This window comes from Aquarana catesbeiana, linkage group LG13 (genome assembly GCF_042186555.1).
Source record: "Aquarana catesbeiana isolate 2022-GZ linkage group LG13, ASM4218655v1, whole genome shotgun sequence".
Classification (NCBI taxonomy): Eukaryota; Metazoa; Chordata; class Amphibia; order Anura; family Ranidae; genus Aquarana; species Aquarana catesbeiana.
Genome location: NC_133336.1, coordinates 184,125,240 through 184,140,738, shown reverse-complemented (window position 1 = coordinate 184,140,738; position 15,499 = coordinate 184,125,240). Strand labels below are relative to the sequence as shown.

At 45.1% G+C, this 15,499-nt stretch overlaps 1 protein-coding gene across 1 annotated transcript in view; it reads left to right on the top strand.

The window, feature by feature from the left end:
• The window catches only part of PRPF3 (pre-mRNA processing factor 3), a 64,527-nt gene that overhangs the window by 29,710 nt on the left and 19,318 nt on the right, over window positions 1-15,499 (top strand). The window contains exons 9-11 of the mRNA XM_073609940.1: window positions 1,150-1,232; window positions 1,320-1,463; window positions 10,474-10,573. Coding sequence (XP_073466041.1) covers window positions 1,150-1,232; window positions 1,320-1,463; window positions 10,474-10,573 — 327 coding nt within the window. The remainder of the gene's footprint in view (window positions 1-1,149; window positions 1,233-1,319; window positions 1,464-10,473; window positions 10,574-15,499) is intronic.

The following is a 15,499-nucleotide window of genomic DNA, read 5'->3' as shown; positions in this document are numbered from 1 at the left end:
ACACAGGATTAGGAGACAGCATTGATAGTATAAAGATGTTAGTGGTTTAACAACCACTTTAAAGGCATAGTTCACCTTTTAATAATTAATGTACCAACATTAGTAATATAAAAAAATTTGAATTTTTTTTTTTACTTTTTGCATTGAAACCTGCAGAACATTGCAACTGCAACAATCGCATTGAGGTGCAGTGCACAGTCTTTTGTAGACACTTCCCTAGAAGGTACATAGGAGCTGAAGGGATTTTATACAATAAACTACTAGTATGTTGACGTGGTCCGTTGAGACCTGGAAATCCCTCTACTGCAGTGGCAGATGGGACTTGTAGGGACTTGTTCATAGATCTCTAAAGCCTTGTACACACGGTATGATTGACAGACTGTTGTCCTAAAATCTGAACGTTCGTATGCTGCTTTTAACACTTGTTCAACTTTTGGCCAACAAATCTTCAATGACAGGCTATTACATTTTTGGCAGACAAAACGGTTTGTCAGATTTTTCGTATCGTCTGTACTCAAATCCGTCACACAAAAGTCTAAAGTACAAACACGCATGCTCGGAATCAATGCTCACCCAACACAAAATTAGCAGAAGGGGCCCAAAGAGTGGCGCTCAATAGCTGAAATTCCTCGTAGTACGTCACTACGTTCATGTTTGTTGCACAACAATTGTGTACAGTTTAGTATGCAAGACCAGATCCTGGCATACGCCCTTTTGACAAAAAGCAGACGCTTGGTTTTCCAACAATCAATACCGTGTGTACGAGGCTTTAGGCTGGCCATAGACTAAATGATTTTCTTTCCTGCAACACCTCGATTCCCCCATCGAAACAGTGTTGACAGGGGAATCCTTCCCGCGGAGCCATTGCGTTCTCTCTGCAGGGGAAGCCATTGCCATCGGGAGAACACAGTGCTTATTGCTAGCGACTATAACAGCCGCTAGCAATAATCGCATGTAAAATCCGGCAGGCTGATTGTATCCGAGTTGATTAACAGGTTTCTTTAGGCAGTAGGATCATTTTAAGAGGCAACTGATTTATTATTGGAGGGTTCTACCATTCCTGTTTTGCTGTAAAGACCTTGAGGTGGGTAACAAATAAAAAATGTAGGTATTTGTATTAATTTTTCTTTACATTTTTTTTTACTTAAGGAGAGCAGAGGCTTTAGCAGAGCGGGAAGAATTTCATGGAATCACAAATCTTGTGGAACACCCAGCACAGCTTAACCCACCAGGTAAATCCGTTACCCAGCTTTCCTCGGCTGTGAAGTTGCTCTAGGATGATTATCTTTATCTTAATACACTCTGTGTCCTTATCTCAGTTGACAGAGATGCTCCAGTGTCTCTCGGGGTTTACCTTACCCAAAAAGAACAAAAGAAATTGCGGCGTCAGACGAGGAGGGAGGCTCAGAAGGAGTTGCAGGAGAAAGTAAGATTAGGACTTATGCCTCCACCAGAACCCAAAGGTAAGTGGCAATGTAGATTTACGAGCTGCTTTGTATTACTGTCAGTCCAAATTATATATATTTTTTGTAAAATCATATAAACGTTTTTTTTTTTTTTTTTTTCTGTAATTAGTTTGGTAATGGATACTATAATTTTCTTACACACACTTAAAGCAAATCCTTACCTGGCCTGCCCTCTCCATCTTTGGGCAAAGTGAAGGACGTGCACGGGGGAGCGCGTCAGTACTTTGTTTAAAAAAAAAAAAAAGAAACGAAATGAAGGACAAGGCGAGACTGCCCAATTTTTGCAGAGGGAGGGCTGGTTGGGAGGCAACATGCCCTGGATTGTGAAGATCCTGCTTTGGAAAATTATGATCACAGCTCTTTTTGCTTGTAAAACAAAATGCCTTTCTTGGTGCCCGCACTGCCAAATTCCTCTCCATTTTGCAAGTTCTTGTCTCCCCAAATCCACTAACAAACTGACACTTCAGGGAGTTTTAATGACTTGGCTCATCCTGCGCAGCGCTTGCTGTTTCATTGCTCTTTCTCATATCCCTGTAGGAAACAACAGTAATGTGAGGTCAGAGGGAGAAAACCATAAGATCTGCGGGGGAGATCAGTACTCCTGGAAGTGTTTCCTGGCAGATTTTTAGGATATAAGAACTCTTATCAACCGAGTAACCAATGGCTGCCCCTACAAGAATTTTAAAAGCCTGGTTATGTCATCACAGGGAGTAATAAATGTTGTGGCTCCCTACAGTAACCTTTTTTAAAGAAGTCCAGCCTGAGCTTGTTTGGCTGGACTTCAATGGGTCACAGGAGTGCAAATTGTTTTGCACTCCTGTGACCTGTTTTCAGCAGAGAGCGGTCTGAAGTCCACTCTCTGCTGACGTCGCCAATATCTTTCCAGGCACCGCGTCATCCCGACTCTGGAAGTCTGGATCCGCCAGGTGCCTGGACTGATGGCTGTCTCAGCCTCTCAGCGAAATGCTGAGATGGCCACTCCCCGCCCCTCCACAGCTCAGCGCTGCAGTGAGCGTGGAGGAGCAGAGCAGAAGAGCTGCTGAATGACAGGCAGCAGCTCTCTGCTCGTGGAGCTGAGAGAACTGAGCCATCGGCGATGTTCGATCGCTCGGTTCTCAGTGAAGAGGTGCCGGGGGGACAGATGCAGCATCCATCTAGGTAAGTATGAATCTGCAGTAACCCCTGATTCCCATGCTTCTCTTTTAATATGGAGGAACTCTCGAATAACTTTTAGGTCTTGGGGCACCCATGAAACATACTTTTAATAAAGGATCTGTTAGAAAAGCCTTTAATGAAAGCTAAAGTTGTCAGACTCCTGAGCCACATACTAGTTCTGATGCAACATAGTTTAAAGTGTCAAAGACCTGATCCTGTACCTATGTCAGTGAGTGGCTGCTGCAGGGGAGACGAGTAAGTGTTAACGATAACTGGGCTATAGAAGCCTGTGTGTGATGTCACGGTTCCTGGAATTCAGAGTGCTCCCTTACACAGATATGCAGGATCATGAGACTGGGCAGGAGCTAAATGAAAATGTACCCAGATCTGTGTTATACAGGATTGGTAGGAGGAGGGAACATTTTCAAGAATTGTTAGGCTTTTCTTCCAAATTAAATCTGCTTGTTTTCACATCAAGCAACATCACTGCCCCTGACCTAGTAGGCAGCCGAAAATTATACAAGGGTAGATCCTGCCTGATGCTTCTCGCAGATATTTTGCTTCATGATAGTCTCTCTTTAGTTTTACCACTTCAGCTCCAGAAGGTTTACCCTCCCCCCACATGACCAGGTAATTTTTTGCGATACGGTACTGCGTTTCTTTAATAATTGTGTGGACGTGCAAAATTTTACCCAAATAAAATTTTAATATATAATATATTAAATGGTATTTTAATACTACCCTTAGTCTGGCGCACCTTGTTTTTTCTTTATTGTATTTTTTCAGTCTTGCTTCACCTCTCAGGGTTACTGCCGATGGTGTGTATCCATATTGACTATTCATTTACATTGATTATTCCCCCCCCCCCCCCCCACTCTGTATATTTATATTGGACTTATTTATACAAGAGACTCTGCCGTGTTGGTTCTTGCGCCATCTTATCCCTCTTCTTTTTTTTTTTTTTAAGGTTAAATGTGTGCCTAACAAGTGTTACTGTGTGTACTGTGCTGTTTTTACTAAGCAATTTGCTGTTTTTTGCTTCCTACTTTGAAGAGAGCCCTGTATTTGTTTACCTACACAGGGATCTCTTCGGTAATGTCCGGAGCCGATCATTGGGCGCTGGCGACCAAACGGCAGCCACTGATTGGTTGGTGCTGCAGCCTATCGCAGCACACCCGGGGCAGCGGGGGCTCGCTGTCTACCTCGGCGCACCGGTCACTTTCTAGATCCGGAATCTGGTTCAGAGCGGCCACCCTGCTGCAGTATATCTATGGTGGGCGGTCGAGCGGTTATAGTGGTTGTAAAGGCAGAAGCCTTTTTACCTTATTGCATTCTATACATAAAACCGCATGCAGATCCCCGTAGCCCCTTTTAAGTACATACCTGAGCACGATCTTGATCCAGCGTGGTGCACAAGAGCCAAGGCTCTCTTGCTGCTCACTGGCTCAGATACAGCAACGGGAGCCATTGGCTCCTACTGCTGTCACTCACAGCCAGTGATGGAGTTGGGGGCGGGGCTGAACCCCGTTTTGTGCGGGGCTCGGGAGCGTGCATGCACAAGTACCCCCATAGCAAGCGGCTTGCTGTAAAAGCCCTTGTTGACTGAGAGAAGCCAGGAGCACCGGGGGGGTCTGGGTAGAGAGGGATCAGGATTGCTCTATGCAAAACCATTACATAGAGCAGGTAAGTATGACATGTTTGTTATTTTAACAAAAAAAAAAAAAAAACATGAATTTAACCTTTATCTCTTTAACCACTTCAGCCCCGGAAGGTTTTACCCCCTTCCTGACCAGAGCACTTTTTACAATTCGGCACTGCGTCGCTTTAACTGCTAATTGCGCGGTCATGCAATGCTGTACCCAAACGAAATTTGCGTCCTTTTCTTCCCACAAATAGAGCTTTCTTTTGATAGTATTTGATCACCTCTGCCGTTTTTATTTTTTGCGCTATACACGGAAAAAGACCGAAAATTTTGAAAAAAAATGATATTTTCTACTTTTTGTTCTAAAAAAAATCCAATAAACTCAATTTTAGTCATACATTTAGGCCAAAATGTATTCGGCCACATGTCTTTGGTAAAAAAAATGTCAATAAGTGTATATTTATTGGTTTGCGCAAAAGTTATAGCGTCTACAAACTAGGGTACATTTTCTGGAATTTACACAGCCTTTAATTTATGACTGCCTATGTCGTTTCTTGAGGTGCTAAAATGGCAGGGCAGTACAAAACCCCCACAAATGACCCCATTTTGGAAAGTAGACACCCCAAGGAATTTGCTGAGAGGCATGTTGAGCCCATTGAATATTCATTTTTTTTGTCCCAAGTGATTGAACAATGACAAAAAAAAAAAAAAAAAAAAAAAAATTACAAAAAGTTGTCACTAAATGATATATTGCTCACACAGGCCATGGGCATATGTGGAATTGCACCCCAAAATACATTTAGCTGCTTCTCCTGAGTATGGGGATACCACATGTGTGGGACTTTTTGGGAGCCTAGCCGCGTACGGGGCCCCGAAAACCAATCACTGCCTTCAGGATTTCTAAGGGCGTACATTTTTGATTTTACTCCTCACTACCTATCACAGTTTTGAAGGCCATAAAATGCCCAGATGACATAAAACCCCCCCAAATGACCCCATTTTGGAAAGTAGACACCCCAAGCTATTTGCTTTGAGGCATGTTGAGTCCATGGAATGTTTTATATTTTGACACAAGTTGCGGGAAAGTGACAAATTTTTTTTTTTTTTTTTTTTTTTTTTTTTTTGCACAAAGTTGTCACTAAATGATATATTGCTCACACAGGCCATGGGCATATGTGGAATTGCACCCCAAAATACATTTAGCTGCTTCTCCTGAGTATGGGGATACCACATGTGTGGGACTTTTTGGGAGCCTAGCCGCGTACGGGGCCCCGAAAACCAAGCACTGCCTTCAGGATTTCTAAGGGCGTACATTTTTGATTTTACTCCTCACTGCCTATCACCGTTTCGGAGGCCATGGAATGCCCAGGTGGCACAAACCCCCCCCAAATGACCCCATTTTGGAAAGTAGACACCCCAAGCTATTTGCTGAGAGGCATGGTGAGTATTTTGCAGCTCTCATTTGTTTTTGAAAATAAAGAAAGACGAGAAAAAAAATTTTTTTTTTTTCTTTTTTCAATTTTCAAAACTTTGTGACAAAAAGTGAGGTCTGCAAAATACTCACTATACCTCTCATCAAATAGCTTGGGGTGTCTACTTTCCAAAATGGGGTCATTTGGGGGTTTTTTTTGCCACCTGGGCATTCCATGGCCTCCGAAACTGTGATAGGCAGTGAAGAGTGAAATCAAAAATTTACGGCCTTAGAAAGCCTGAAGGCGGTGCTTGGTTTTCGGGGTCCCGTACGCGGCTAGGCTCCCAAAAAGTCTCACACATGTGGTATCCCCATACTCAGGAGAAGCAGCAGAATGTATTTTGGGGTGTAATTTCACATATTCCCATGGCATGTTTGAGCAATATATCATTTAGTGACAACTTTGCGCAAAAAAAAATAAAAAAAATAAAAAATTGTCTCTTTCCCGCAACTTGTGTCACAATATAAATTATTCCATGGACTCAACATGACTCTCAGCAAATAGCTTGGGGTGTCTACTTTCCAAAATGGGGTCATTTGGGGGGGTTTTGAACTGTCCTGGCATTTTATGCACAACATCTAGAAGCTTATGTCACACATCACCCACACTTCTAACCACTTGAAGACAAAGCCCTTTCTGACACTTATTGTTTACATAAAAAAATAATTTTTTTTTGCAAGAAAATTACTTTGAACCCCCAAACATTATATATTTTTTTTAAAGCAAATGCCCTACAGATTAAAATGGTGGGTGTTTCATTTTTTTTTTTCACACAGTATTTGCGCAGCGATTTTTCAAACGCATTTTTTGGGGAAAAAACACACTTTTTTACATTTTAATGCACTAAAACACACTATATTGCCCAAATGTTTGATGAAATAAAAAAGATGATCTTAGGCCGAGTACATGGATACCAAACATGACATGCTTTAAAATTGCGCACAAACGTGCAGTGGCGACAAACTAAATACATTTTTAAAAGCCTTTAAAAGCCTTTACAGGTTACCACTTTAGATTTACAGAGGAGGTCTACTGCTAAACTTACTGCCCTCGATCTGACCTTCGCGGCGATACCTCACATGCATGGTGCAATTGCTGTTTACATTTGACGCCAGACCGACGCTTGCGTTCGCCTTAGCGCGAGAGCAGGGGGGACAGGGGTGCTTTTTTTTTTTTTTTTTTTTCTTATTATTATTTTTTTATCTTATTTTTAAACTGTTCCTTTCATTTTTTTTTTTTTTTAATCATTTTTATTGTTATCTCAGGGAATGTAAATATCCCCTATCATAGCAATAGGTAGTGACAGGTACTCTTTTTTTGCAAAAATTGGGGTCTATTAGACCCTAGATTTCTCCTCTGCCCTCAAAGCATCTGACCACACCAAGATTGGTGTGATAAAATGCTTTCCCAATTTCCCAATGGCGCTGTTTACATCCGGCGAAATCTAAGTCATAAAATGCTCGTAGCTTCCGGTTTCTTAGGCCATAGAGATGTTTGGAGCCACTCTGGTCTCTGATCAGCTCTATGGTCAGCTGGCTGAATCACCGGCTGCATTTTCAGGTTCCCTGTTGAGACAGGAGAGCCAGAGAAAAACACGGAAGACGTTGGGGGGGAGGGGCATTCCCTCCCACTGCTTGTAAAAGCAGTCTAGAGGCTAATTAGCCGCTAGGATTGCTTTTACATGAAAGCCGACCGCTGGCTGAAAAGAATGATACCAAGATGATACCTAAACCTGCAGGCATCATTCTGGTATAACCACTCAAAGTCGTGAATGGCGTACCTGAAGACAAAAAAATGGTTAACAATAAAGCACAGTAAACGGTAAGGTATAAAAAATTGCATACCTGAAAAGCAAACATGATAAAACATAATAACAATAAAACATTGCAGAATAGAATACAGTAAAAAAAAACAGAACAATAGAGAGAGAATAGAGAGAGAGAGAGAGAACAATAAAACGACAACTATTTTTTTTTATTTTATATTTTTGTATGTGTTTTTTTTTTTTTTTTTTTTTTTTTTTTTACACTTTTTTTTGTAACTAACTTTTGTAACTGTAACCGGTTCCAGGTTCGGGTCTCTCAAAATGCGATGGCATCTTGGGAGACCCTGTGAAAGTGTGCCTAGTCTGTGCAATGCTGTACCCTACGCTAATACTCAACTAGTGAATGGTAGCGTTCAAAACATTCACCAATGCAAAGACCAGGATTGTCAGGACAGGAGGGACAATAATAGAGGGTGTCACGCCTATATTCGCGCTTGCTGCAGACACGACATCTTTTTTGGGGGTTCGTTGGGTAGGGGTACTCGGGAGGACATAAAGAAAATGCCTCTCATGCAGCCGACTGCATTTGGTTGGGGATGTGAATGGGGGAAGTACGGGCGCTGCAGAAGCGGTGGGTTCCCAATTAGGATTGGCGAATGCAGCAGGAAGGGCACTATGGGCATGACGGGTCTGTGTTTGTCTTCTTGGTGGCAGCGGGACACTACTTGTGCTTGCCACCTCACCAGCTTGAACTGCACTTATGGGACTCGCCACGTCACCAAGTGTTACTGCAGTGCTGGTTTGACTACGACCGGGGTGTACTAGGCCGCTGGTGCTTGCCAGTTCACCAAAACGCTACCAAAAAAACTGTTAGCGATCGCAGGGATCAGGCCTGACTCTGCGAACGCTGCAGTTATGCGTTTAGTGTTTTGTAAGTGTCAGTGATCGATCGATACTGCACTTGGGTGGGCTGGGCTGGGCCGGGCGGAGGGGCAAAACGCAGGTGCTAGCAGGTATCTGGGCTGCTCCCGCTAACACTGCGTTTGTGGGAACCCTAAACTGCTGGGGACGCTAGTATAGATCTGATCGGATCAGATATTGATCCGATCAGATACTATACCACTAAGGGAGGCGTATGCTGCGTGCGTGGGTGTTAGCGGTACTGGCGCTAACCTGACACTGCTTGGGGCTGGTGCTTGCCAGTTCACCAAAACGCTACCAAAAAAACTGTTAGCGATCGCAGGGATCAGGCCTGACTCTGCGAACGCTGCAGTTATGCGTTTAGTGTTTTGTAAGTGACAGTGATCGATCGATACTGCACTTGGGTGGGCTGGGCCGGGCCGGGCAGAGGGGAAAAACGCAGGTGCTAGCAGGTATCTGGGCTGATCCCGCTAACACTGCGTTTTTGGGAACCCTAAACTGCTGGGGACGCTAGTATAGATCTGATCGGATCAGATATTGATCCGTACAGATACTATACCACTAAGGGAGGCGTATGCTGCGTGCGTGGGTGTTAGCGGTACTGGCGCTAATCTGACGCTGCCTGGGGCGACGCATATCACCGCCGGGCGATCAGGGGGCTAAACTTTTATTCGGTAATAAACGGCGGGTGCCCTGACACTATAAAAAATAAACGAACTAACCAGCGTCACCCGTAACAGTTATACGGTGATCAGTGGTGAAAGGGTTAACTAGGGGGCAATCAAGGGGTTAAAACATTTATTAGGTAGTATATGGGGGTCCCTGTCGCTATAAAACGCTGACGGCAAACCTAAATATTTACCTCACTAACTAGCGTCACCAGCGACACTAATACAGCGATCAGAAAAATGATCGCTTAGTGACACTGGTGACAGGGGGTGATCAAGGGGTTAAAACTTTATTAGGGGGGGTTAGGGGGGTATCCTAGACCTAAAAGGGGCCTAACACTCACTGCCCTAACACTGTAACTGTCACAAACTGACACTATGCAGTAATCAGAAAAAAAAAAAAAAAATACTGCTAATGTCAGTTTGTGACGGGGGGGGGGTGATTGGGGGGGGATCGGGGGGCGATCGGGGGGGGATCGGGGGTGTAAGGTATGCCTGGCATGTTCTACTGTGTGTGTTTGTGTTGTGTGCACTTACATGTCTTCTCTCCTCGGCGCTGGACGGAAACTGCCAGACCGAGGAGAGATGACATCACATCCTCTGCCTGTGTGAAACTACACACAGGCAGAGGAGGATTCCCATTGGCTGGGAGCGATCGCGAGGGGGGGGCCACGATCGGATGGTCTCCCCCTCGCCTCCCGACTCTCCCAGTCAGATGCCGACCGCCGCTGGCACCGGGGGGGGGTCCGATCGGACCCCCCGCCCGCGGGAGGCAGATCACGTATATATACGTGATTCTGCCTGCCCGTGCCACTCTGCCGACGTATATCTACGTTAGGCGGTCGGCAAGTGGTTAAGAAAGCAGAGAACCCTTCCGAAGTATTAGTTGAAATCGCCATGCCATGGAGTTTAACCTCAGTGACCCTGCAGAGAACAGTTGTTTCTTGTTCAGTAGAGGACTCAGCAGACCCATGGACCGTTTAAAAACACTCCCAATGCAAACACCTTCATTATATCTCTGTCCCATCCATACCGTCTCTTGGGCATTGTAATTCTATTTCCCAGTGTAAAGTATGAGCAAAAGCTGTTAGTAATGGCAGTGGTGGGAGTAACCAACATCTAAGGGGAGGATGGCTTTTATTTATTTTTTTTTCTCTTTTAGGAAGAGGGTGATTTTACCCTTAGCAGAATGTCACTAAAGCTGAATCTGTGTCTATAGACTGGTCCCTTTTGTACTCCATGTATGTGTTCGAATAGAACTCGTGCCAGTGCTGTCAATTATTTATTTATTTATTTATTTTTTTAGAGACGCATGATCTGTGTTCAGTTAATCTCCCTTCAAGCCGGTAACATATATTTTGTGGGTTTTTTTTTTTTTTTTCAGTAAGAATATCTAATCTAATGCGAGTTTTGGGAACTGAAGCTGTCCAAGACCCTACAAAAATAGAAGCCCATGTCCGAGCACAGATGGCAAAGCGACAGAAGTAAGTAAACATATATGTATTCTTTCTCTAGTCATCTTCCAGGACGGCACACCTGAGATGAGAGGCTCCTCCCTACAGGAAACACAATCAATCGACAGCTGTTTTAAGTCCCCACCCTTCCCCTTGATCCTCAGTTTTTGATTGTGTTTCTCCCTACACAGCGAAACCGTTTGTTTTTTTCCAAATGACCCGAAGCCTGGGGCTGGTGGTCCCCCCCTGGGAGCCGGACCAAATGCCTGGGGAAGGCCTACGGCCACATCACCCTGAAAGTGAAAGAGGGCGCCGCCTGCCCGATCTCGTATGATTTCGGAGGCAAAGCAGGGTCGGGCCTGGTTAGTACCTGATGGGCCTCTGGGTCTGGCCGGATATATTTATCCTTCCTGGGGGGTTCCCCTATCCTTTCCTCAGGGGGGGCAGCAGAAACTGGAAGAGCCCCCCTGAGAGCTGAAGGCCCCTGGGTACAGTGGTGTCCCCAGAACTTCAGGGGCCTTTTTCCTGTCTCCCCCCCTTACCTGTCCGGGCATCCGTTCAGACAGGGGTGCTGGCTGTCAGTTCTTTCCAGGGCCCCCGACTCCTGGGCCCCTGGTAGCTCGCGTGGGCTGCTGGGGAGGGCGCCGCCTGAACGACCTGCGTTCTTACCCAGGTGGGAAGGCTGAGAGTCAGCAGGAGCAGGCGCCCACATCCTCCTTTCGAGGAGGCACCAGTTCACTACGGTGGATGTCTGCCTAAACCACCTCAGAAGGGAATGAGGAACGTACGGCATTGCCCCCCCCAGATGTATATACTGACTGGCAGGACACAGCTTAACCTTGCAGCTCCCTACGGGGACAGCAGTTGGGGGGGGCACTTTGGCGGCTATCCTCCTTGCGTGTGGACCATAAGGATGGAAAAGCAAGCCCTGTGGCTGTGGAAAAAGGGGAAGACTACAACGGTGAGTACTTTCCTTTACCTTGGGAATTTAGCTGCAAAATCCCCAATCCCAGCCAGATGGTTTCTGGGCATTTGAGATAATCTCCCCTGGGGTCTGGATTCAAATAGCCCAGAAGCTTCTGCTAAAAACACCAGCTACAGCTCCCTCTTACATCAGAGGTGCTGTATGGTGGACAAGTGGTGCAGAGGAGTGAGTGTGCCTAAACCACCTCAGATGGGAAAGAGGTAGGTAAGGCATTTCTTCCCCTTCCCCCTGAATTTACTAAGTGGTGCAGTGCAGGACCTGGGGTCTGCATAACAAAATAGCCCAGAAGCTACTGCTAAAACCACCATCCACAGCTCTCTCTTACAGCAGAGACACTGTGGTGATCACAACAGTAGGTTTCCAACACTCTCCCTACATGTCCGGTTGTTAGTAGGGATGAATAGAGCGGGGGGGGGGAGGACCTGGTAGATACAAAGAGTTCCTTACAGGCCAGGTATACCACTGAACAATTTATGGATTGTGCAATGGTTGAAGGATTCAGGAGTAAGCTCTCCTGGTCAGCAGGTGCACTAGGTTATGGCCCTATTAGCCCAGCTGATAGGAATCTGAAGTCATAAGCTCCAACCTCCCACTCCACCTTTACATTGTGGTGAAGTGCAGGAGGTAAGAAAAACCTTTTTGTTGGTTTGGGCTGCAGTCAACTCAGTGACAGATCTAAAGGCGATTTACCATAAATCGCTTCCTATATCCTTTAATTAAGGATTTTCTGTGCAAACATATGCAAGAGCTAGATAGATACATGATTGCTTGTTTAAAGCCTGCAGGTGGCTATTTTCCTCCAGGCTAAATTGGTGATCACCTTTTCTAGAGGCTGTCCTAAATTGGTCTCTAGGGCTGGGCTCATCGAGACTTTAGTTTCTGATCAGCTCCACCTGTGTGTGAGCTGGCTAGCGTTTGCTCAGTCCACGGAGGTAAGGTAGGACAACAGCTACTATAGTAAGGTGTCCAACCATTTTTAGAATTTGTTCCTTCACTGGGGGGTGAAGTGTTAGTATCTACAGCCCAGGCTATGCCTAGGGATCAAATTGCTCTGTTTGGTTATTTCATAAAGGGATACACCATGACTCCTCGGTTGCACACCAGTAGAGCTCAGTAGTGAAGGTTTGTCCTTGCTGGGATGTTTTGGGGCACAGCAGAAATACACATTGAGATTTGTGACATCTCTGCTCATAAGGGATATAGTGCTGTACATCAGAAATGCACTGCACTGAAGCTTTGTTGTTGTCTGTTTATATCCTAAAGGTACTGCTTTATTTGGCTACAGATCAGAAAAATACAACAGGGAAGGTGGTCTGTACTTTCTGGTTTTGTGATGCATGGCGGAAATGCACATCATTTAGTCTTATGACATCTCTGCTCATATTTGTTATATTGCTGCACATCAGACATACTCAAAATTGAGTTCTGTCTGGGGTTTTTTGTGTGTCCTGTATTACTGCCTTATTGGTTGCTTATTAGATAGGCAGTAGTGAAGATTGATGGTCCTGAATTATTGGGAAATACAAATTGAACCTGTGCCAGGGGTAGTACTAGTACTGCCTTTGGTAATCGGTGCAGTCCCGCAAAGTGGCGTCAGGCTGACAGTGCTATTAACGGCAAAGGTTGCCGATTTTAGGCATGCGATTTGACATGTTGAGTCGCATGCCAAATCCCTTCAATATGGATGTGCTATCTCTATTCAGATTGTTATATTGTTGCACATCAGACATATACAAGATTGAAGGTTGTCTGTCCTTTTATGTCTTACATTTACTGCCTTATTGGCTGCATATCAGAAGGGACACAGCAGTGAGGTTGCTTGTCCTTTTCTGATTTGTTTTTGCTGCCTCAGCAGGGAGACACATTGAGGATGGTGGCGTATCTGCTCAGTATTGGTATATTACTACACATCAGGCATACACAAAGATTGAAGATTGTTTGTGTCCTGTATGTCCTATATTTACTGCCTTATCGGCTGCATATCAGAAAGGCACAGCAGTGAGCGATGTCTTTTCTGTTTCTCATTGTTCTACCTTGCTGCTTCTTAGGGATACACAGCAGGGTGTTGTTGGCTGCACGCCTCCAGGGAGATAGAGCATTGGGGACCCCTCGCTTGTTCAACCTGAAAATTGCAAGTTACCTGCGACCTGTGTAATCTTGAGGTCTGTGGATCCAGAAAGCAGGGTCTGCTTGGTGGCACTGCGACCTGGAGTTGCACAGACACAAATGGTTCCCATTGGAAGCCATAGTGATTCTCTTGCGTTTTTGCGGTTGCAGGTTGGGTCGCACAGGTGTGGGAGCCCGAAGTTCCCTTCTGGTTGAGGTTTTGCTACACACAAGAATAGACATCATGGAGTTTATGGCCTTACTTTGCAATACACCAGAAAGATCGCAGCTAGGAAGGCTGTCTGTTTTTATGTTGCTGTACAGCAGAAATACTCAACATTGAAGCTTGTTGGTGCTTTCTGTTTCAGATTCCATTACCTTACTGCACTTCGGAAAAACACAATGCTGCAGGTTGCTTGGGTCCTTTCCGTGTTGGTTCTATGTGACTGCACTACAGAACTGCATAACAGAAAAGATATTGTCTTATGTTGGTTTAGCTAGCCAGGGCCATATTGATCTTATAACTGTATTTGGTGGTTCATCAGAAATACGCAACATAGAAGTTTGGGTCTTTCTGTCTTATATTTATGGCCCTGTTTTGCTGTACATCAGTAAAACTCCACCGTAAACAGGACTCCCGTCCTTTATGTATATATATCAGTTATGACCTAGCTAGCTGCACTTCAGAAACACGCAGCATTTAGGGTCGGTTCACACTGAGGCAGCACGACTTACAGCGCGACTGCCTCAGGCGACCCAGGACACGACTCAGCGGCGACTTGCGAAACGACTTCTGTATAGAAGTCAATGCAAGTCGCCCCCAAAGTCGTACAGGAACCTTTTTCTAAGTCGGAGCGACTTGCATCGTGCCGATTTAGAATGGCTCCATTGCACAGAACAGGACGCTACTTGTCAGGTGACTAGGTCGCCTGACAAGTCGTCCCAGTGTGAACCAAGGCTGAGGGTTTGCGTGTATCTTAATGTTTTTACAGATTGGCTGCACATCAGAAAACCAGACTGTGAGGACTGTTTGTCTACATTGAAGTTCAGATTTGGGTCTCTCCCATATTTGATATGTTGGTTTAGCTAGCCACACTCAGATACACATTATTGTCTATGCTTGTGTCCTTTCTGTCTAAATCTATTGTGCTGGCTCCACAATCTATGGTCTTTTTTAATTTGTGATATTAATAATGCATGTATCACCTTTTGTATTTCAGCCCTCTTTTCCGTGGAGGGGCCTGGAGTTCTGGCTGCAGACGTCACATGTCAGAAAGCCTCAGCCCCTTACATTCAGGGATGCTGGAACCATTTCCTAGGGTTGAAGCCCAGTAGGGTTATAGGACACTGGAGGAAGGCGATAAAGAATCACCCTGCTTAGTAAGAACTTGGGAAGTTCTGTTCAGAGGAATATTATGACCTGAAGATGAAGTATAAAGATGTATATCCGACCGAATAGGTTACGGCTCGGTGCATGGCCTTCATCTCACCCTTCTAGCAGAACTAGATGTAGCAGTATAAGTGTTATACTCCTGCTATGGACTTTATTCTCCTGAAGTAGGCACTCAGGCGTAAGTAAAGCCACAGAGTGGGCATGCCTTAAACCCAGGGATTAAGCCTCGGTTAATCTATTACCCTTAAGTAGGCTTCCCTTTAGTCTTTGCTGATGTAAAGATAAAAATGAACAAAAAAGGTTGTCTGTTAGGGGCCCACCTTTTTTTGCAGTTTTCTTTCCCTGAACAGGATAGTGCTAAGACCATAGGCGTGCGCACAGGGTGTGCCCAGGCACACCCTAATCACCCCATGCGCATTAGTATTATCGCTCTGTGTAGCAGCAGGAACATGTGAAAGATCTGCATCTTGCT